Raw genomic sequence first — 25488 nt, 5'->3', positions numbered from 1 at the left:
TTTGACATTGAAAAAAATCGTAGCCACTATGGCTTTAGTTGCAGCACCATTTTCTGGTAATCAAATTCTCCATGACCAATTCGCACGTTTGCGGCTTTGTTGTCTTGATAACTTTACGAATTCCATCTTTAAGGTACCTATTGAATGGATTGTGGAGCCTTATCTTTTGTTAGGCCCCAAGGAAAATGGTTTGAGAGCGTTAAATTACAAGAACTCGGTGGCCAATTGTGTGAAAATAATCTTGCAAAATTGCTTATGTGGCACGTAGCGCCTTCTAGTTGAAAATAAACACCATCCATATCAATATCTTCCAATTCCGGCCATAAAAAATCATTAATCATAGCTCGATAGTGCGATCAATTCACCGTAACAGTTGCCCCAGCCTCATTTTCGAATAAGTAAGGTCCAATTGCACCACCAGCTCAAAAATTGCACCAAACAGTGTTGAAAATGGAGGGGCTTTTCAACAATAAATTTGTTCCAAATGCGACAATTGCCGGCCGCGAAGGTGCTAACCGACGACCCAAAAGTGCTTTACTTTTGCAAAATATAACTCCAAAATTTTCATCATTTTGTAGTGAATTTTAACAATTTCAATGCGTTGTTGAAACGTGTACCTTCCATTTTTAGGATTGTCGTAATTTTACTTGTCAAATATTAAAAGATGCCTGCTTTAAAAGTGTGACAGCTCAAGATATCGGGCTGTTCAGATTGAAAGCTTCTATGAAAAACCCTATAGGTGTTTCAATATAACTTCAAATCAATAAATCTATAGGCCCCTTTGATGGTAACATCTGAAATCAACAACGCTTGGGGCGACTAAAGAAATTTTCTGTGTTGGATTTTTGCTGAAATCATCCACCTATAAATCATTTTCTTTGGATCTTTCGGTCCAAAATCAGGATGAATACCCTTATTTAACATTGAATCACACGCTCTATTTGTTATCAACTAAATTTGTAAGTATATATCGATAATCATACGAAAGCCTCTCAGGCACTGTTGAACATTTTTGTATTATTAAACCAAATTGCCTTAGTATTATCGTTTATCTACATATATCATCTTCATTTTAGTTTGATTTCCTAGAATATCTTATTTTGGTGGTTTTAACCTAATTTCCAAGGGCTTAAGTGATTTTCAAAATCACCTTTGCTCAATATCTACTTTTTTTTCAAATTCACACCCTTCTTCGCGAGATGCACCCTTGAAAATCCATTTGTGGGTTATAATTTCCGCGAAATTCGTTTGTACACTTGGGTAACAATAGAAATAATTAAATTTAAATGTTTGATGAAGAGTTTGTTGTGTTGCTGCATGTAAAGATGATCAGGCGCTCAAATGATGCCGGTTTATGGTATATCTACTAACTGTGCACAAATCAAAACAAGGATGGAAGTGGAAATAATAAATTTCTGTGAAAACCCTAAATTATTTGAGTAGTGAACTTCAATCAGTGTAGGAGAGTTTTTGGGAAAGTAACTGGTCAGTCGCTTTGAATTTTTAATGCCAATGATAAAAAATGGATTCATACAAAGAAAATATAAAATAATCCTTTTCCTTCTTCGTTGTGAAATACCACTTTTCCAACATTTTGTTGTAGAAGAAACTCAAATAAAATTCTTTTTCTTGAAAATATAAATATTCCTCTAGCTTGAGTAATTTATTCAAGGAATTTAAAAGTATAAAATCAAAGAATTGAAAAATATGAATACAAAACATGAAACGACGAATTTTTATCGAAATTTTGAACATAAAATATATACCGAACAATGTAACATGAGGATAATTTCTTAGGCGATTTTCAAAAACTAATATTAGACATATTGAAGAGAAGTTATGCCTTACCGTAAACTCCAAAAATACATCTAGTCTGATCTGAAGCACAACTTTCTGGTTTATTGATCGTATCTTCTTGTGGAAAACTATACAACTCGTAAAAATAAATAGAGAAAAGAATCAGAGCAAATTTCATCGTGTTCGATAGCGTGGGAGTATTAAGAACTGGAGATCTGGTAATGAAATACTTTTAAAAAACAGGCAAGCTTATTAATAGGCGATTATTCATATGGAGAACAATATACGAAAACAATATATATTATTTAATGAATGAGTTTTTGAAGATTAGTTGTTGAGAACAAAGGTGTCGACATGATGAATGAAAGGCTAAACTATTATGTATTATCGTTTCTTGTGTTTTAGAAAAACGATAATGAGTGAAAAATGCGTAAATATGAGTGTCGCCAGATTGGAAAGCTATCTTAATACCGCACGTCAAAGAGTTTCCTTGTGACTATTTGAAAAATTTACGAGTGGGCATTTCATTTGTCAAGTGGTGGATGTCAATTTGAACAGGAAGAAAAATATCAAACATTGGACGAGCCTCATTCAGCGATCTTGATCATGGAAGAGGGCGCAACGATTTTTCTCAATTTTTTAGCTCTTGTTCCTTGAACATATCGCTTTATCATTTCGTCACAGTCAGCCCTATTCTGTAACTTCAAATAGAAATTACTATGGATATCGATTAAGGATTATCTGCATTTGGTGATAGAAGAAAAATTGGATTAAGCTCAAGAGCCCACGGCCAGACCTGAAGTTTTTCTGTGGATGTCCCAGGATAGGCAAAATTGGACACTTCTGAATGAGAAGTAGTCTTTCTATACTAACGGGTGTTTTTTTCGAGGTATATAACTTTAAGTTGGCATTACTGTTTATAATAAGATAAGATAAGATCTTTATTTTCAACAGGTAAACACCCAATTACAGAAAATAATTAACTAAGTAATAAAAAAAAAACCAAGCTACAGTGCAAAATGAGATGAAAAAAAAAACAAAAAAAATACAGAAATGAACCGACAATATCGATTCACAATAATCTAAATTAGCTTCAATACATGACACATCACTTCTGTGGATGTCCCAGGATAGGCAAAATTGGACACTTCTGAATGAGAAGTAGTCTTTCTATACTAACGGGTGTTTTTTTCGAGGTATATAACTTTAAGTTGGCATTACTGTTTATAATAAGATAAGATAAGATCTTTATTTTCAACAGGTAAACACCCAATTACAGAAAATAATTAACTAAGTAATAAAAAAAAAACCAAGCTACAGTGCAAAATGAGATGAAAAAAAAAACAAAAAAAATACAGAAATGAACCGACAATATCGATTCACAATAATCTAAATTAGCTTCAATACATGACACATCACTTCTGTGGATGTCCCAGGATAGGCAAAATTGGACACTTCTGAATGAGAAGTAGTCTTTCTATACTAACGGGTGTTTTTTTCGAGGTATATAACTTTAAGTTGGCATTACTGTTTATAATAAGATAAGATAAGATCTTTATTTTCAACAGGTAAACACCCAATTACAGAAAATAATTAACTAAGTAATAAAAAAAAAACCAAGCTACAGTGCAAAATGAGATGAAAAAAAAAACAAAAAAAATACAGAAATGAACCGACAATATCGATTCACAATAATCTAAATTAGCTTCAATACATGACACATCACTTCTGTGGATGTCCCAGGATAGGCAAAATTGGACACTTCTGAATGAGAAGTAGTCTTTCTATACTAACGGGTGTTTTTTTCGAGGTATATAACTTTAAGTTGGCATTACTGTTTATAATAAGATAAGATAAGATCTTTATTTTCAACAGGTAAACACCCAATTACAGAAAATAATTAACTAAGTAATAAAAAAAAAACCAAGCTACAGTGCAAAATGAGATGAAAAAAAAAACAAAAAAAATACAGAAATGAACCGACAATATCGATTCACAATAATCTAAATTAGCTTCAATACATGACACATCACTTCTGTGGATGTCCCAGGATAGGCAAAATTGGACACTTCTGAATGAGAAGTAGTCTTTCTATACTAACGGGTGTTTTTTTCGAGGTATATAACTTTAAGTTGGCATTACTGTTTATAATAAGATAAGATAAGATCTTTATTTTCAACAGGTAAACACCCAATTACAGAAAATAATTAACTAAGTAATAAAAAAAAAACCAAGCTACAGTGCAAAATGAGATGAAAAAAAAAACAAAAAAAATACAGAAATGAACCGACAATATCGATTCACAATAATCTAAATTAGCTTCAATACATGACACATCACTTCTGTGGATGTCCCAGGATAGGCAAAATTGGACACTTCTGAATGAGAAGTAGTCTTTCTATACTAACGGGTGTTTTTTTCGAGGTATGTAACTTTAAGTTGGCATTACTGTTCAAGATAGCGACCGATTTAACAGTTGTCAAGTGATTTATTCTCAGTTTGGTTTGGCAATTCATCATGAATAGACTCACGCCTGAACAACACTTGCAAATAGTGCAATTTTATTTCGAAAATAATGGTTCTGTGCGGAATACGTATCGCGCACTACGTCCATTTTATCGTCTACAAAATCGTCCATCAGAGCAGTTAATTCGATTAACCATGGAACGTTTTCGCACCACGTTTACTCTTATTGATAACTCGCATCCCCAGAGACGCCGTACGGTGCGTACAGAAGAAGCTATTGCTGCTGTAGAGCGTAGCATTGAGGAAGACCCGAATGAGTCTATCCGCCATCGAGCACAGGAATTGGATCTGTGTCCATCCATTTTATGGAAGATTTTGCGGAAGGATCTTGGTTTGCGTGCTTATAAAATCCAACTCGTGCAAGAATTGAAGCCAAACGATCATCAAGTAAGGCGTAGATTAGTCGAATGGGCCCAAAATGAGATTGCCGTTGTTCCCGATTTTCATGAGCGAATTTTGATTAGCGATGAAGCGCACTTCTGGTTGAATGGCTACGTCAACAGACAAAACTCCGCATTTGGAGTGAAGCTAATCCTCAAGTGTATGTTGAAACACCGTTACATCCAGGAAAACTGACTGTTTGGTGCGCTTTATGGGCTGGTGGAATCATTGGTCCGTACTTCTTCAAAAAGGATGATGGCCAGAACGTTACAGTCAATAGTGATCGGTATAGAGCCATGATTACTAACTTTTTCATTCCTGAATTGAACAACCATGATGTCCAGGAGATGTGGTTCCAACAAGACGGCGCAACATGTCACACAGCTCGTGCCACAATCGATTTATTGAAAGACACGTTTTGGACCTGTGAATTGGCCTCCAAGATGTTGTGATTTAACACCGCTAGACTACTTTCTGTGAGGCTATGTAAAGTCATTGGTCTATGCGGATAAGCCACAAACCCTTGACCATTTGGAAGACAACATTCGCCGTGTTATTGCCGATATACGGCCACAAATGTTGGAAAAAGTCATCGAAAATTGGACGTCCAGATTGAACTACATTCGAGCCAGCCGTGGCGGTCATATGTCAGAAATTATATTTAAAATGTAATGCCACAAGATTATCTTGAGGATAAATAAAAGTCATGTCAACCGAATAATCCATCGTTGTTTTATTGCAATTTAAAGTTCAATAGCTCTAAAAAAACACCCTTTATATAGAGGAAAATTGATGTCATTATCTCAGGGATAATTATCATGAGGAAGTCATTGGCAGAAACTGCAACTCCATAGCTATCGTTACATAGTTACAGGGTGTTTTTCAAAAATTATCATTTTCGAAATATTGCTGCAACTTTTCTTCTGTTGAAAATTTTTCATGCCTGTAAAAACATTCTAGAGGCAACGTTTTACGTAGAATTCATTGACGTTAATTAAATTCTCCGAAAACTGATTAAACATGAGATATCCTCATGAATTTTCTTTTCAAATAAAATACCCCCTATATTTCTACATATTTCGATAGAGATGAAAATTACTTTTTCAAAAATATAGCATACTTGATAGATATAATCTACCTAACTGGTCACCTCTTCGAGAAATAACACGGCCAGGAAACTTTTATAGCAAAATTGCAATTGGCGCGTAGCGCCGTTTTGTCCACACCAACATTTTCCAATTTCGGCCATAAAAAATTCTTTATCATAGCTAAATTACAAATATCGACGAGGAATCGATAAAAATATTCTCATCAATACTATATGGGCTACAGAAGCAATATTCCGAGTTGTTCTTGGGTGACGCACACGGTTTCAATTTTTCACATCACTAACTTATCCGGCGGACAGCTTTCTCACGACGACGTAAATGTGCTTTAGTTTTGCGACCTGCGACAGCAACATTATCACCATTTTAAAGTGAATTTTAACGTTACCATAGAAACTCAAGTAGAATATCGAAAATTAAACCTAATAATTCCATGACAACAAATTCGACTTGAAATTTTGCGTTATGAGCATATAGAATGACAATTCTAAACTTCGTGCAAAATTTTCTGTTAATAGCGGATTTTGAACCATGGAAAGTTCATGGAAAGCGCAGACGTGAAGTCTGAAGCTTTTGAGCGCTCGTCATTTATGTCCCAATTGAGCTCGTACAGTTCAGTACTCTCCGAGGGAAAAATTTGTAAGTAATTTTGAATAAACATATAAAATATTCACTCGTTTGCTAGTGCCGAATTTCAGTAGGATCTCATCTATACCTTCATACATTTCCTTGATCTTCAAAGCGAAAATCAGCGTTCCCTGACTTTAAGTCAGTGCTTTTTAATTTAATTTATTTCTATCTTCACCGGATAATGATCAATTTGAATCAATAACTCACGTTTTGACCAGAAATGAATTCCAAAAGGAATAACTTTATGGTATTAAACCTTTGGAGTGACTAATATTGAAAAAAAAAACTTGTGTCCTGTTGAATATCTTGAAAACAATATTTTCGAAGTGAGGATTGATATGAACTATGAAGTTGTAGTGACTCTGTCTGCTCGAGAGGTGGCGTTATGGGTGTCGCGCCAAACTTTAATGCGGCCCTGACGGGTTTAAGGGAGCCGCTGTGTTGCAGCAGTGTCACCTCTCCACGATGGTGTGAGAGGGTGTCTTAGGCAGAGATCGTTGGATTGCCTAACTGAAGAGTCCACCAGTGACCTCGGGACAAAACACCATAATCCGCGCACTACGCAACTTTGTCTAGTGAAGACTCGCCCAAAAAGTATATTTTATTTATCATTCAGAAACAGAAACAGTAAAAAAAACACCCTGTGTGACCGAAAATATTTTAATACGTACCTAGTGCTCAAATAAGTAGGTAACTCTATAAGAAGGTAGATTTCCATATCTTCGTCAATTTTAGATATGGTACATCGTGCCACTATTGAAAGACCCTGTAAATAACAATTGCGAAATGCTTATCCAAGGTATTCGAAAAAGCTATGTAAGTTCAATTAAACATTTCCTAGAACAAGTAAATATAATCGTGAACGCGCGAAATGGTTTTCAGGAAGGCTATCACATAAAACAGTGACTTGTCCAATATATTTATGATGAGCTTAAAATAGAATAATGGTTGTCAGATTTTTTTTGTCGACTTCGTGTTTTTCACTTTTTAAAATTAGATGTAATGGATTATCTTAATAGTGCATGCGCGTAATGCTGTGAAAATGAGTATATACGAGGTTGGATCTATAAAAAAAAAATTACCAATTGATGTGGCAGTATGCTTCCTCGACCTTAACTGCTGAAAAATCAGCCTTCCACAGCAAGCTATGTTTGCTCTCGTAACACATTGGTTCCTGAAAATTTCATATTTACCTATACTATAATTCAGCAAAATCAGACTCGTAGTATGCTACCAATTTTAATACCATCAGCATCAAATCAATAGATTGCATATTGTTGAAACTAAATGAATAAATATATAAATTAAAAAATTAATGAATTGATAAATAAATTAATGAATGAATAAATAAAATAAATGAATAAATAAATAAAATGAATGAATGAATGAAGAAATAAATGAATAAATGAATTAATAATTGAATTAATGTAACAAATTCCATCGAAATAGAGCAGATATGTAAAACAGGGAATTTCACGTTTGCGCATGTCCTACAAGATTCGAAAGATCAAAAAGCTTCCTTTTCCTTCGATAGACTCGGACCAAAATAACTGGAATTGGGGAGCAAATAATTCGTCTAAAAATTTCATGATAGAAAAATATAATTTTTTTCCCCACTTATCATTGGAAATCAATCACAGATGTATGTGTTCAATGTGTGTGAACGAAAATGGCACCAAACTGTAGAAACAATTTGGTGGAGCGTTATATCTTAAATTTTAAAGGGTTCTGTAAATTATCCATTATAAGGTCATATTATTTGACACCGCATGACTTTTTCCTTTGAGGTTATCTGAAGTCTTCGTTGATAATCTAAGAACAATTCTGCGGGTTGGGAAACATTAAATTTGTTATTTTTAAGATATCGGTTCAAATGTGTGAAGAAATTAAAATGAATTGTACTGATAGAATTCGCTATTGCAATCTAAGTCACACTATCGAATGATAAATTGTCTGATAGAAATGTTTGTCTTATTTAATTTCGAAATCCTATTGTACTAACTGAAGCACATTTTAATGTCAACAAGGCTTAAAAGGTACGTTTAATATTATCTCACGCATGAAAGAAAGAAAAACACTGCATCATGTAACTTTTTCTGTCATGGGCATGTTGGTTAGTCATACCAATGGATTCCTTATACTATGGTAATACTATAGTATATAGTAGTCGAGATAGTAGTATACTAAATATATTTTTGGAAATATGGGTAGTAAGAAGTTCAATGTATATTGTTTGTTCCAGATAAATTTAGGTATGCCTGAAGCAAGGAATCAGATCCATCACTATTTCATATATTGAATGACAACGATGTTTTTTGATAACACATCCGCTGTCATCTCCGAAAAGGATTTCAGTCAAGGTCATTTTGTTACAAAAAAAATAACTTGATGAGCTGCTGTATTGTGCTCGAATTAGCAATTTTTTTGTAAATTTGAATTTACATGACAACCAATTTTTTTTTCAATAATGGAGTATAGATTAACGATAGCCTTGAAAGATTCACCTTACTTGAACAGAGACGTAACTCTTTTATTGCACCTAGACACAATCAAAATGATACCAAGTACTATTATAGGAATATATAACATCGGCCAACTTCTTTTAAATAAATGTTAATTGAATGTTGAAGCTATTTTACTACTACTAACACTACTTCGAATCTGAATTGATTGGAGTTTGTTTATGATTACCTCGATTTTTAATGTAAGTATGTATGCTTGTCTGTCCTGAATTCACGCCAATAAAAAACTGAACTGATGAAAATAACATTAATCACAGTTATGTTTAATTATAATTTTTTATTAGCTCTAGGATTACATTTTAGGGGTTGAGAACAGTTTGGAAATAAATTCAAGTATTTAACATGAGATACTTCTTATTTCTAGGTCAAGGTTTCATCTTCTACTTTCCACTAACCTTCTTTCACCTTGTTCTGTTAATCTCCATCATCCTTTTTATTTTCTTCGGAAATCCCAGTACCAATTTCAGTTCTATCGCTGTGCATATCTTCTAGATTACTTTCTGTAGACGTGTTGTTAGACATATCGAAATAATTGATAGCCTCAATATCAGGGAATCAACTACTAACCTGATGTTCATCATGTCGTACGTATTATCTCCATCTCCAAACTACGATACATCGACATTGATGGATTTTCAAGGAAGCAGGTTGATTGTAACTTTATCTGGAAGAATATCTTAAATTATCGAAAAAAAATCGACGGGAATATTTTCCTGGAAGGTATGAACCCGGAAATGAAGACATTTTTTTACTCCTCATCGAAATCAGAATAAATATATACAAGAAAAACGCTAGCTTGGTGTCAGGAGCTTTTGAGAGCTCGTCAATCATGTGTCTGTGGTGACCTTGGAGATTACAGAACTGTATATAGGTATATATGAGATGAAATTTATTCTATTGTCATTTTTGCAGATTAGCTCATATAGGGAAACAGAAACCAAGATTTTTGCGAAATATTTGTGACAGTAATTTTTCAGATAAGCCCTGTAACTTGAAAATGAATCAAGATATCTATGATCTGCTTTCTGTAATCTTATTATTTCGGAAATATAGATCGGAGGCCCTTGAAGCGCTTATAGACCTATAGTTCTCAAGATACTTTCAGTTAACATAGAAATTGGGACACCCTGTTGTTTTGTAGAAATATTCGTATTTGCTTCCGAATAACGTCTTCCCTAGAGCCAAAATTAAATTCAGCTTACCACCTTCTAACCGGAGTAGAGTCTAAATAACACTTACCAAGCCATTCGTTTGCTTGCACAGTATTTTCTCCCAATAAAAAACAGCGTGTTATCAATACACAAAACTCATTTTATCCATTTTTCAAACAACAAATGTAGCGTTACTTAACTTTTAATATCTCAATTCAGGCTTACCTCTCATGTTACAGAAATATTGAGTGATTTTTTCGTTATTTTGCATCAATTTTCTATTTTTGTGATGACGAAATCTTCGATGAAATTTTGCATCAAGTTTGGATTTGTCTTGATACATCTACATGCAGAATTCCAGATCAGTCGGATCTGTTTTCACTAAAATATTTGTGCCAAATGATAGCCCTGGAACAAGTGCATTCTTAATTCCTTTGGCTAGCGATATGGAATATTTATTGGTTAAATTGTATCAAATTTTATTTTGTTAAAACCTTCATAATAATTATTGATTATTATACAATTCATTCTTCAGGATAAATGTAGAAAACTGATGTTTAAACTTGGAGACTCGTTGTGCCTAGTTATGATTAGTGTCAAAACGTTATCATTCAAGTGTGGGTGGTTATTTTATTTCATCTTCTTTGTCATAAACTACAGTATCTAATGAGGAGAAAAGTATGCCTTTCCGTATCGCATTGGCGATATAATATATGCAATTTCCTTTTCCTGCAGAAATAATTATCAGTATCGTATGGGATTGAAACACAATAGCTAATTGAAAAACGCATATAAATTATTGGGGACATAATAAACATATTATTCTTGCAAGTAAAAAATGTAGAAAGCACTGATGTGAAGGCAGGCCTTTGAGTTCTTGATCGTTTATGCGTTAATTGCACATATAGAGACCACATAGCTCAAGGCCGTATCTAGGGCGTGGCAAAGGTGGCACTTGTCACGGGCGCTAGGTCCACAGGGGCGCCCAAAAATATCAAAAGAAAAATATTGGAGCACCAGGCGAAATAATTCGAAAGATAACAACTCTGTTTTCATGAATAAGCCTCGCAACGAGCGATGCCGAGGAATCTAGAAACATTTAAAATATTGCTAGCCTTCCCTAGAATTAGCGAAGTCTAAAATAATCACAAGATCAGCAAAACAAAAATATATGACATATATTATGAACAGAAAAATACTATAAGAAAATATAAGGGATGAGAAGAAATCTTCAAAAATGCGGGGCGCTGTCTAATATATTGCCACACGCGCAATAGTACCTAGATACGGTTCTGACATAACTATACGTAAAAAGGTATAATGTGGTATCCAAGGAGTAATTGACGCATGAATCAACAAGCGCTTAAAAAATCCTGACTTCACTCGTTAGTGTTTTCTTCATAAAAACTAATGTGCCTTGGAAGATTTGCTATGTAAAGATGTACATTTATGAATTTTTTGCGAATCGATCAAAGAATTGAATTGAATTTGAATATGAACATTGAAAAAAACGCAAAAGGGGCTATCGGTCAAACACATAGTGTAGAAGATTTTACTATTGAAAAGATGCTATACCAGCCGTCTTCTTGAAAAACTCTATTGTACATTTCTGCCTTTGGTCTCTCAAGAATTAAAAGATTTTTAGTTAGTACCAACCTTCAAACGATACGTGTCAAAATTTGAGAGAAGTCCGACCATTAGTGTGTGAGATATTGCGTTGTGAGTGTAGCTACCTTTGTTATTTGAAAAAAGAAAGAAAAAAAAGAATTTCGTGTGCTGATAAAATATTTCTTTTTGAAAGGAAAAATATAGTTGAAGCAAAATCTTGGCTTGATGAAGAGTTTCCGGGGACTGCGCCAGGAAAATCAACCATTGGTATGCTAAGTTTAAACGTGGTGAAATGAACACCGAAGACGGCGGACGCAGTGGACGCCCAAAAGAGGCATCATCGACGACAAAATCAAAAAAGTTCATAAAATAATTTTGAATGAACGTAAAGTGAAGTTGTTCGAGATAGCAGACATTGTGAAGATATCATCTGAACGTGTACATCATATCATTCACGAATATTTGTACATAAGAAAGCTGTGTAGAAAATAGGTGCCGCGCGAGCGATCAAAAGCAACAACGTGTTAATGATTCTGAGCAGTTTTTGAAGCTGTTTAGGTGCAATAAACCTGAATTTTTGCGTCGATATGTGACAATGGATGAAATATGGCTCGATGTCGACAGTCAGCTGAGTGGACTGCACACGATGAACCGAATCCAAAGCGAGGAAAAACACAACAGTCAGCTGGCAAGATTATGACAGCAGTATTTTGGGATGCGCAAGGTATAAAATTCATTCATCATCTCCAAAAGGGCTAGACCATCAACAGCGATCTTTATATATCATTACTGGATCGTTTAAAGGATGAAATCGTTAAAAATCGTCCCCATTTAAAGAAAAAAAGATGCTGTTTCGTCAAGACATTCGCCGTGTCACATATCAATGAAAACAATGGTAAAATTGCATGAATTGGGCTTCGAATTGCTTTTGCATCCACCGCATTCGCCAGATCTGGCCCCAGCGACTTTTTCCTGTTCTCAGACCTCAAAAGAATGCTCGCTGGAAAGAAATTTTGGCGCCAATGAAGAAGTAATTGCCGAAACTGAAGCCTTTTTCGAAGCGAAAGTCAAATCGTACTACAAAAATGCTATCGAAAAGTTGGAAGATCGCTATAATCGCCGTATCGCCCTCGAAGGCAAATATGTTGAATAATAAAATCGAATGTTGCCAAAAAAAAATGTGTTTCACTATGGTAGACCGGGGACTTTTCAATTGGCCTGTTACAGTTTTGTGGTCTCCAATCGGCTCATGCATGAGTTTTTTTTTCGGTATACTGCTTGAAGTTTCGATGGCGTTTTCCAATTTGTTCTTAGGTTTAATAAACCTCATATTAATCTAGGAGGATTTAAGATCTTAATTAAAGAAATAGAAATATTAGCACGTTATCAAGAGACATCCTGTACCTTTGTAGATCTTGAACCAATTATATTGAACCGAACTGTGTTGTCGCTTATGGTGATATGAATTATGGAGCTACAAGCATCATATTTTCTCGGGAGATGAATGCACACTAAAATGTAAATTCGGTTGTGTAGGTGCTGAAATTGCTTATTAAATTACGCTAATATTCCCTCAATTTCGAGTCACAGCTGAATTGCTTTGCTTGATTAAAAGTTTAGTAGGTACGTACATAATACATTGTGTATCTAGTAGTAAAAACTATATTTTCCTGAATAGCAAAGTAAATTGTTGTTGTCCGAGGCTGAAACACGTTGGAGTTGGGAAGATGCTTTCACTACGACGTACACATACAATTTCTTCTGAAATCGTAATCAACATAAACATAAATTGAGGATTGTTGAGATGAATAACGATTTTTGGTTATAACTGCATTGTCTATATGAAATCTTCACTTTTTCTATCGACTCGTTTATGGTTGTGAAATACAGATAGAAAATCATTCCTTTTTTTCGGTTTAATATCCATTATAATTTTTGAAAAACATAATTGAAATGGACAGGGCTGATGATGTTGAATTTGCGAAATACGACCGAAAATTTGGCGTTGTTGTGATAATTATATAAAGTCAATTTAAATGATTTATCGAAGAGGAAATTCATGATAATAAAACAAACAAATCAAGATATTTTGTGATAAATAAAACTTATATGCCTCTCCAGAAAAAATACATTGCATGCCATCCGGAAAATTCTGAAAGTTGTCACTTTTTCTTGAATATTCAAATGATAAAGGTAGTGTATTTTCTCAATGAATATGAAAATTGAATACACAAGAGATTATTTGCATCATCTGCAACAATTTTGGTCCAATGCTGGGGCAGATTTAAAGAGGCATAGAAGATGGTAATATATATTGAGAAATTTTTCAGGAATAAAGTGGACATAGCAGATAATACATTCGTAGAGGGATAAAACATCAGTAGGGGATTATGCTAATACTATTATTACCGAAGCAGAAAACAACAATGTAGCTGATCATTCAGGTAATAAAGGGTGGGTCAATAGTGCTCGATTGATCGATGACTATTGTAAATTTTGGGCTAGGAATATGATTATTGGATACATATCTCGAACGCTAAGAAGGTTCATTATTCTATGCTCGAATTTGTAATTTGTTCAATTTTTGAATATAACCAGGAACGTAATTCTCTTTCTCACTAGCCGCTCTATATTTATCGATTTTACAGGGTTAGTCAATGGTGCACGATCGGTCGATAACCCTCGTTAATTTTTCGCTAGGAGAACCCCATTTGTCATCATTTATCTGCGGTACTTTTTGAAATAGGTCAATATTTTCGAAAGATGTCATTGTTTCAATGGTTAGTCAACAACATAACTACTAAATACCTTTGAAATATTCTCAAGATGAATTCCACATTACTTCTTTCACTAGTTTCGCTGTTATTTCCATTTTAAAGCAGGAAAATTGAGGTGTTAAATTTTTGTTGGACCACACTGTATATTCAATGAGTGTATGTTCTTAATGTGAATTGGTTTTAAGCATCAAATCCAAAGTATATATGAAGGGTGTTTTTTTTCGAGGTATATAACTTTAAGTTGGCATTACTGTTCAAGAGGGCGACCGATTTTACAGCTGTCAAGTGATTTATTCTCAATTTGGTTTGGCAATTCATCATGAATAGACTCACACCTGAACAACGCTTGAAAAAAGTGCAATTTTATTTCTAAATTTTGGTTGAATGGCTACGTCAACAAACAAAACTGCCGCATTTGGAGTGAAGCTAATCCTCAAGTGTATGTCGAAAAACCGTTACATCCAGAAAAACTGACTGTTTGGTGCGCTTTATGGGCTGGTTGAATGATTGGTCCGTACTTCTTCAAAAACGATGATGGCCAGAACGTTACAGTCAATGGTGATCGGTATAGAGCCATGATTACTAACTTTTTCATTTCTGAATTGAACATCCATGATGTCCAGGAGGAGCTGTGGTTTCAACAAGACGGCGCAACATGTCACACAGCTCGTGCCACAATCGATTTATTGAAAGACACGTTTGGTGACCGCCTAATTTCACAGGTTTGGACCTGTGAATTGGCCTCCAAGATCTTGTGATTTAACACCGCTAGACTACTATCTGTGGGGCTATGTAAAGTCATTGGTCTATGCGGATAAGCCACAAACCCTTGACCATTTGGAAGACAACATTCGACGTGTTATTGCCGATATACGGCCACAAATGTTGGAAAAAGTCATCGAAAATTGGACGTCCAGATTGGACTACATCCGAGCCAGCCGTGGCGGTCATATGCCAGAAATCATATTTAAGATGTAATGCCACAAGATTATCTTGCGGATAAATACAATTCTTATCAATCGAATAATCCTTCGTTGTTTTATTGTAATTTAAAGTTTTATAGCTCTAAAAAAAACACCCTTTATATGAAAAACCAGTGGGGATAAATTTTGACGGTCTAGATTGGAAAAGGAATTTTTCCTAACAGAAAACGCAGAGTATTGGATAAGCATATTTTGTGGTCCGAATTTGATCCGACAAAGTAAACATTTTTGAACGATTTGAGAAAAAAGTATATTCTCAGTGCATTGAAAATAACAAATGACATAATTCTGAAAATTTCATCTGATTGAAATATGTCCACTGCACTGAAATCATTATCGCTTCTGTATTAATTGCCGATAAGAACTGTATCATATATTATTAAGTTTCCTATAACACTCATTTGGAAATTCAACATGAACTTGTTAGATATGCAAAGTACCTACAAAGGAATTCGATAACAGCTTCCTTTAATCATTTCTTCTGTATTAGATTATGAAAAAATCCCAGAATTAATCAGAATTTTCGGTGACTGTATACGATCACTTCAGAATCCTTGTAATTCTCTTATCTAATGTTCTTGATGAAGAATAGGAATTTATCACTTTCAGATGGATGCAACAAGATGAAAGGCAAGTGAATACCGGGTGAATCTCGAAAAGGTAACGTCTTACGGAAAAATGTTCCTAATAAAAGATTTATAGTTTTTTGGGGGAAGTCTACTTATGCTAAAAACTCTTCCATTTACTTCGTCCTTAAGGAGGCTAATGTCAACTTTGAAATTTCAAATGGGAATCTAAATTTTTTTCATAGCAGATCCGTGTTCTATAGGGATTCACGGCTTGGCTTGATTTTCAAGATACAAGATACTTACAAGCCAAATAGTTTTTCAATCTCAAGCCAAGTCAAGTATTTATTTATCAAGTACTTGAATCATATCAATCTACTTGATTTTTAGCAGTTTTCTTGTGTAGTGTAACATCAATGAAAAAAATGATGGAATTGAACTTATTGTATAAAAGGACCGAAAAAATCAACTTTTTTGAAATACAGTCGAACCTCTATAACTCAAACTTGAAGGGAAAGCGAAAAAAGTTCGAGTTATGGAGAGTTCAACTTAGAGAAATATCCAACACATACTTTCCAAAAAAAATTTATTACCTCATAATAATAATATAACAAACTAAAATTCATTTCTGATAACTTGAATCATCCAAACTAGAATATGATCTTAAAACAATAACGAATTAAAAAAAATCAGTTATTAAAGTTTGCCTAAATGTTTTATTGTTTAGACGATAGGCTTCAAATTTCTTGCTTATTTCGAATATGAGAGTTAAATCGTCATCAGTTGCAGCCTCATTCATTGAAAACGCAAGCCGAATGGTTTCAATTGCTTTAGCAACTTCAGCGTCAGAAGGCTTTTGTCTTGCAGCTCCTACACTGTCATCTTCATCGTCATCTTCAGGTATGGTCTCTGAAAAATTTTCCAAGTCTTCTTGTTTATTGTTCACATATTCCAAGATCTCATCCTCTGAAGGATTTTCACTTGTTATAAGATCCACGTCCACATTTATATATTCCTCCAAAGAAACCTTATCATCAGCATTCAATACCTCCAAACATTTAAAAACAGACTCTTGGAGATCTAAAGCTACCTTTTGTTCACTGGTCATAATTTTTTTCAATTCTGATAGCGGCAGTTCGTCTTCATAGTCATAGAAGTTATGTGTCCCAAAACCAGCCTTTCTGAAGCAGTTTTGAATAGTCTCCTGGGTTAAATCTACTCTCCACACTGCCGCCGACGTATGAATGCAATCCAAGAGATCAATTTTGGGGATAGTGCCATTGGACTCAAATCCATCTAGTACTGTTTGTAAGATCCTGCGTTTATAATGAAATTTGAAACTTTTTATAATTCCCTGATCAAGAGGCTGTAATTTTGATGTCGTATTGGGTGGAAAAAAAATCAACTTTATTGCCTTCAATCGATGATCGATATTTGGATGAGCAGGGCAGTTGTCAATCAGTAATAGAACTCTACGATTTTGAAGTTGGAAATGTTTGTCTAGATTCAACAACCACTTTTCAAATATCTCACTCGTCATCCAGGCCTTTTTGTTACTGTAATAAGTAAGGGGTAAACATTTCACTCCTGCGAAACATCGTGGCTTTGCGCTTTTCCCTATTATTACAGGTTTCAATTTCTCACTGCCACTCATATTTGCTGCTAATAAAAGAGTCACCCTTTCCTTGGATAATTTGCCTCCGTAACATTTTTCATTTTTGAAAGTTAAGGTTTTATCTGGTAAGCATTTGAAGAACAACCCAGTCTCATCTGCGTTGAAAATATCGTCAGCTTCGTAAGGAGCTAAAATTGTAGGAAGAACATCTCGAATCCAGTTATCACACTCTTCTTGATTAACAGCAGCACTTTCCCCACACGCTTTTTTTTGCAATACACCATGTCTAAAACGGGAAAAATAAACATGTACTCATGTATCGAACAGAAACAATAAGAATCATTACCTTTTTTTGAATTTTTCAAGCCATCCCGAGCTAGCCTTGAAATTTTCATCTCCCAATTTTCTGGAAAAATCTAATGCCTTCTGTTGCAAAATGGGCCCTGAGATTGGCAAATTTGCTTTTCTTGAAGCTTCGAACCACTTGATCAATGCAGTGTTCACTTTCTTCTTAGGCTTATTTCGCTTCACTACACAAGGGTTATTCACTTCTGCACCAAACTTAGCTATTGTATCTTTGTTTTTTATTATAGTGCATAATGTACTTTTCGGAATATCATATTCTTGGCAAATGATTTTTCTGTTGACACGATTTTCCACTTTTTTTAAAATTTCTAACTTCTTTCCGATCGTTAAAGACTTCAGTTTACGCGGCTTCGACATCTCACCAACTCCAAACATATTTCATTCCAGAATCAGATTGGTGTTATTGTTATGATGTTTCATTCGCGGTATTTCACACTTGGTTGGGGGAATACCCTAAAATGTCGGTAACGCGAGCATCTCAGCCAGCTACGCTGACACCTTGTGGCAAGAAGCCAAAACTCCGATTTGATTGTTTTCGAATGTTCGACTTAAAGAGATCTTTACTCTGAACGGACGCATCATTGAGTTCGAGTTGAAGAGGTGTTCGAGTTATAGAAATTCGAGTTATAGAGGTCGAAATACAGGGAATTTTCGAGAATGTGAAGGGAACGCTCAGAGAGTACGAGTTGAAGAGGGGTTCGAGTTATAGAGGTTCGAGTTATAGAGGTTCGACTGTAGAGACATACGTTAAATGACTATAAATCATAACAAAATGAAAAAAATAGAATAATAAAGTTTCTTTGTTTGATTTCATAATTTTCCATCCAGGATCTAAGATACATGAGGCATCTTATAGATTTGTCGCCTAACCTATTGCTGGTATTCGTAACTGTAAGAGCAGCTCTGGAAAATTGTCTTTCAACAAGAGCTGAAGATGCTGGCGTTGATAAAAAATACAAGTTTTGAAAGATATTTCCGAAACTACCAAAATCTACCAATAGATTCAATAGAAATGTGAGAAAACTACTAATAAAGTCACACTAGCGAATGCTTCAGTCTCTCGGCGCTCGATGAATCCTCTTATTTAGTCTGCGGACGAGATTGCAGAAATATATGCCGTGCTTATATCAAGCTCAAGAAATTTCAAGTAACTTGATATCAAGTCAAAGCAATAAATATCTAAAATCAAGTCGAGCTCAAGTATGTAATTTTTCACTAGCTTGATTTTCAAGTCAAGTAGTTGATTAAAATGTCAAGCTACTTGGCTTGATGAATCTACTTGTATCTACTGTAAAAAATGTTTTGTACCCACAATTTTTCACTATTCATCGCAGATGACTCTGCAATCGAATTTGAATTTTCCGTCTGAACTACCTTAACGTATCCATTCCATTATTCATTTACATGAAATTCTGAAGTTTCCTGCTGAACTGTTTGTTTTCAGTACATGTACTGTCATGAAACATTTGAAAATGGCGAAATTATTTGTTTTTGGTGATTTTTGCTCAAAATACCCATAAATTGAAAAGCATCTATCAAGTGAAAGTAAAGAGAAAATCAAAATGGATCTGTTTTAGTTGTAATTCAGAAGAAATCTCCGTCAAATCGTCTTTTTTCATGTACAGAACGTTTTCCTCTTTTCAACAAATATGTTAAGAGGAGTACATATCGTTTCTGGATTCAGTTCAAAAATTAATATTTACGCTTTATTTTACGCTAAAGAACATCTATTCATATGAGGTGTTCACTATTTTCCATTTCAAAGAGTTCATCATTGCGGAAAGTCTTTACTCTTTTAATTTTTTGGAATTGAAAGAAAAATAGATTAATTTTTTATTTAAGAATGGATATTAATATTTCATATGAAAATATTATACAAAAAGTCTTGTCGAAGGCTGAAAAACGGTTTTTCTAAAATTAAAAATGAAGAAGTAAACGTATTTTGGATTCATGCATGTGGTAGAAAAGGGCGGTAAACCAGAAGAACGTTTGAAATTGCTTCACTCATCCTGAAAAGTGGTGGGATCTCAAGAACGCTGAAGAGAAAGGGGTAGTTAAACTTTGGCAGATCACGAGAATATTTATACAATAAATTTCATCAATTTCATAGGATCCCTAGAATGTATGTTCTCATCGAGTTACCAAAATTCAAACTCCCTGTTGATCCCTATAAAAAAAAATCTCTGGAAGGACTCTCGAACCACAAACATTCAAAAGAGCGAACAAGGAAATATTTACTACAATTGTCTCGGACAACTAGACTAAACTACGGGCTAAAAGTCCATTCTCAGCATCAATAATAATTGTTGCGATTAATTGGCTTCGAATGACGTTGAAGACTGGATATTAATAGCGAGATAACTGTGGGCTGCAGACGTTGACACTGGTGACCTCAAAAAGAAAATTATAGACGCGAAATTCATCTTCGCAAAGAACACGAGGATGTAATTTTATCGGTACCTATCTTGTTCTTCGGCTATTGATGCCGTTGATGACGTCTTTCTTGTAACCATTAGATACATTTTGTATAATATATTATTATAGTAATTCTTAGAATAAAACGTCTATGATTTTTTTTTCAATCTTAAGATCAACTCTAATATATTGTTTTGAAGATATACCTCGATATTTTCACTTTATTTGCAGTTCTTTGGGAAATCGGATGACGTAAATGCCGTATATTATGTTTGGATATTGGTTTGACAAGCTGATTCGTTCGCTTCCGTTGAAATTATGAATATTTATCATGTGTTGAATGATAAAATCTTAGTGCTCAATCATATTTGAATTCGCCAGTTCTTTACGGATTTTATCTTACATATTACGAGGATACGAATACAAAAAAAAGAAATTTACCTCTTCAGAAATCAGAACAGTTTATTTTTTGGAAAGTGTGAAATCTGCTAATTGAATAAACAAAATACACTTTACTTTATTCACACATTTTCTGGAAAAATGCGGTTTCTTATTGAAAAATAAAAGAACTTAATGAGTACGAACCAGCAATACATTACATTTCAGAGTACTTTCGAATTTAAAAATTGAAAAATTCAAAAAGAATAACTTCTTGGCATCAGGAGCTTTTGTGTTCGTGTGTATTGATATAGGATGCGATTTATTACGATGTCATTGTTGACGGTTAATTTATATATACGAGGGGTTTTGATGATACGATCATCGCAGTGCCGTCGCTAGGGGGGAGGCAAGGTAGGCGGTCGCCTAAACCGGCAAAATTTAAGGCGGCATTACAAGCTTGATCAACAAAAATCACATGTGTGGAAATTCAAAGTACCGAATGATATTTAATTCAATCAGCAAAAACAGGAAGGAATACCGGCAAATTTAATTAACATCAAAAACCATCATGGGTGCCTCATTACTCATAAATTTCCAGATGTCGCGTAATCCGTTTCTAGGGCTGTTAACGAGTCATTGACGCTAAAAAACAAATGCACTTATCAGGCTTATCGGCGTTCGGTTTGCTAAACGTTGCCGAATTTTATTGTCACTTAGGGCGGCTTCTGAATTCCTTTTTTTTTAATCTCCGATCAGATTGTTAATTCCTCAGAATGGAATGCAAAATTTATGAGAAACGATTCAATTTCATCATTTCCAACTGGATCATCAGATCATCCTGAAGCTCGGCATGCTTCTGGTGACGCTATTAACATGATATTTTTTATAACTATCGACATTGTTAATATACTGGGTCGAGTTTGTAGTTATTGAAGCATAAGTATTTTTTCAGTATTTTGCATGAATTTTCGATGGTTCTGTTAAAGCAATCAATTCCAAATTTTGATCTCTACCCTAACTGAAATGATGACTACTTTTTCAATACCATTTTCGAATTTTTTCTGGTTTTAGAGACACAACCAGTATAAAATTCCAAATAAAGCTTGAAATTATTATTTTACATATAAATAGCCTCAATTATATAACTCAAAGTAGGACCCAAAGTGTCCATTAACCAACTTAACCGTAGCATTGAGATAAAGGTTCTAGGTTCGAGAATCATAGTAATCAAAATTTCAAAATGAGAACAAAGCCTCAATAAACATACCCAATTACTTTGACAATATCAATTTTTGTGAGGTGGAACTGAAGAAATAAAAAAAAATTGAAGAGCGCATGTAGGACGTGTGTCCTTCATACAACATTGGTTATCTATATGAAATGTATAGGCAGTCAATTGATGGTTGTGATAAAGTTTCTCAACCAAAGTCAGATATTTTCATACCACATGACTTCAACAGTTATCTTGTCAGAATGAACCTTTATCTTTTGTCAATTAGAAATATAAAGTAGGTCCTACATCATAAAACACAAAATTATAATTTGGAATATAAAAATAAATGCTAATATTTTAATAAATTATTTCAAATATCAGAGAACAATCTGGAATGTGAGAATAGAATCTGAATTAAAATAAAACCATATTGTCATGACAATGTGTGTTACTATTCTGGTTACTAAAATTAGAAATTTGAATTCTGGAAAAATTGGATGTCGACTAAATCGCACCAGGAAAATAATTTCTTGAGATTTTGGCCAGAAATTCTCACTTATGACATGAAATAAATGAGTTTTTCCACGAATGTGTTTTCCTGACGCATTTTGTAATATTTTCATTTCTTCGATATACGGAATTTACTTTTAAATGAAAAATTTAAGACAAATTCTATGTTCTATGTTCCCCTCCATCAACGATGCCAGCATTCAAAAACAGGGGTGGCCAAGAGGGGGCCGGATATGTTTTGGGGGGGAGGGGGCAAGGTGAAGCGAAACTATAGTTCTGCTTATCTTTTAGCCTTAGTATGTCAAATTTTAAGGGGGGCAGCAGAATTACAGGGGGGCCCGGGCCCCCCTTGTCCCCCAATAGAGTCGCCACTGTTTCCCTCACAAATCAGAGATTGATGATATACATGAGCGTTTTTTAAGATTGTAATTTTCAAGCTGGAAAATCGTGGTAATTTTCTTATAATTCTATGGATATTAATTTATCGAAAACATATAACGAACAATTTTTCAAGAACCTTTGCATCACGTTTTCTTGATGTCCCCCTGTAGCTGATAATTTCAAACAAACATCTAAAATCAATTCAATACCACAATGATTCAGCTCAAATCTATACGTTTTCCATCTGTTTGGATACGACATTGATACTCAATTAAATTTAACGAATTAGTTCTTTTTTTAGACAACATTTGTTGTTCGAATTTAAAATTCAAATTTTCTCGATAAGAAGTCGGACCGGTATGTCTCAGTTCGCTATTGTGGAATCCCCCGTACGCACTCGACGAGTCAAAATAACATTGTTTGTTCAGAAAATTACAAAGAATCCAGACTGGTATCGATAACCGGAAACCGAACGTTACGGATCGCATTCTTTTGGGATTTTTTATACATTTCCTGTTTATACCACTACTGTATTTTTAGGCAACGGGTTGACCCATTTCATATGGCTGAATTTTTGATTAATCGTTCGGGAAATAATTGGAGTAGGCAATTAGTTTTGGGGATTTTACATTTCTGTATGGCATTGCTGATAAGAGTACTTTGATATCGAATTCATAATGAGTAGATGCTTGTCTAAGTACATTTCGGAACAGGTTTTACATTTGGAATACTTCGTACTTTTTTCGACTAGGTGCTATTATTAATTTATCGATAATTTATTTGAATATGTATACATCCCGTTAAAAATGTAATTGGAATTTATCTCTTAAAAAGCTCGCTTGAGGGCAATGTGGAAATTAGTTTTTCAACATATAGAGTGACACATTTTTAAATTCTTCGACCTTTTGAAATGTTTTTTTACTTTTCGTTACTACACCTTTTCCAAATGTAGTTCAGAATATCACAGCTCAATTTTAGAAAAGGAAACATGTATTTCAGAAGAGGAAAGTATAATTTAGAAAATAAAAATGAAATTTCAGAATAGTTAATTTAATTTCAGAAAAACGAAATTGAAATTCAGATTATGAAGTTGAAATTCTGTAAAAAAAAGTTTATATTCAGAATAGTGGATTTCAGAAACAGCAAATTATATTCCAGAAAAGAAAAATAGTATTTCAGAGGTTATAAATTCAATTTTAGATAATGTAATATGTACCTAATTCAGAACAGAACTAAATGGAAGGTACTATCAGTACAATATACAACAAATCTTATCTTATTCAACTATTTTTCGTAATGAGAATTTATTTGCATCAAATATTCTCATGTGGTTCTAAGATAAAAAGTCATATGGAATACCACTCTAGAATCAAGCAGAGTATACCGAGTACAGGGTGTCAAATTTTTTTTTTTCCTCACGAAAACCCAGTAGTGGATCTACCGGCATAATCACGAGGTCCAAGGGGCAGAGCCCCTTCGGCGAGCAGAGCGAGTCTAATGAAGATACAGCCGTTCGTCATTTTTTTGCGAATTTGAAACGTAAAATCACAGCCCAAACGGGACCATCTAGAGCAAAAATGACAAGAATAGGACCCCCCTCGAAATCGTCCCGAGGTCCCAGGGAAACTTCCAAACCTTCGATTCTCCTCGCGGTTTTCGAGTATACGGGGTGTTGCGGATTATTTTGACATTTAAGTCTCATAGCTCTGTAGAGAATTTGAAAGAACAATCTCATATTTGATTAGTTATTATCTCGATATTTGAGGGTTGATTTTTTCTTTAATGATAGAAATTTTGATACTCTTTCTCTCAACCATTTTTGTCAAAATGAAAAGTTATTTGCCTGAAATATTTTCATGTGTGCAGGGGCCAAACGGTGGGTCGTAGGAAAAAATTATATGGAGTACCCCTCCTAGAATCAAAGTAGTATACCGAGTATAATGGGTGGATCGCCTAAAGCCAGCTCACGTTCCTGGGTGTCCGAAAAAATTTTTTTTTTCTTGACGATACCCAGTGAGGGATCTACCGGCATAGTGACGAGGATCAAGGGGCGGAGTCCCTTCGGCGAACAAAGCGAGTTACATAGACAAGGCTATCTTTATTAATTTTGAATTACATGTAACCAGTTCTAAATTGAAATATCGCATCTGAATTCCAAATGAGCACATCCCAATTCCTATTTATATTATCTGAAATCAATTTTTCCTTTTCTGAATTACACATCACTCTCCTGAAATACAAATTTCCGTTTCTGAATATTAAGTTCTTTTACTGAATTTTGAATTCCTTATTATGAACAACAACTTCCAATTTTGAATTACAATTTCGATCTTCTGAAATTCAATTTGCTATTCTCAATTACATTTTACGCTTTTTAAATTACAATTTGAAAAGGTGTAGTTACGTACAGTGAAAAAGTTTTTTTGAAAAGTATATTTCACCATTGCAAAAAATACAGAATAATTATAAGACTATACTATTCGAACCACCTCTTTATTTTTATTAAATTTGATATACGTACCACATATTATTGAAATTTTTCATCATGTTATTCAATTTC

The 25488-nt window shown here is 34.3% G+C and overlaps 2 protein-coding genes across 2 annotated transcripts in view; both read right to left on the bottom strand.

Annotated features, from left to right (window-relative positions):
• The window catches only part of LOC123673927 (cysteine-rich venom protein LIO1-like), a 46469-nt gene that overhangs the window by 6087 nt on the left and 14894 nt on the right, over positions 1-25488 (bottom strand). Inside the window, exon 3 of the mRNA XM_045608697.1 lies at positions 7523-7614. Coding sequence (XP_045464653.1) covers positions 7523-7614 — 92 coding nt within the window. The remainder of the gene's footprint in view (positions 1-7522; positions 7615-25488) is intronic.
• LOC123671154 (tigger transposable element-derived protein 4-like) lies at positions 16617-18755 on the bottom strand. The gene is made up of 2 exons (XM_045604851.1): positions 18009-18755; positions 16617-17948 (listed from the first exon to the last, which is right to left on the bottom strand). The coding sequence occupies exons 1-2, from the start codon at positions 18401-18403 to the stop codon at positions 16727-16729; spliced, it is 1617 nt and encodes a 538-aa protein (XP_045460807.1). The 5' UTR covers positions 18404-18755; the 3' UTR covers positions 16617-16726.

This window comes from Harmonia axyridis, chromosome 1, assembly GCF_914767665.1.
Source record: "Harmonia axyridis chromosome 1, icHarAxyr1.1, whole genome shotgun sequence".
Classification (NCBI taxonomy): domain Eukaryota; kingdom Metazoa; phylum Arthropoda; class Insecta; order Coleoptera; family Coccinellidae; genus Harmonia; species Harmonia axyridis.
The sequence above is the reverse complement of the archived record's forward strand: the minus strand, read 5'-3'. Positions and strand labels throughout refer to the sequence as shown.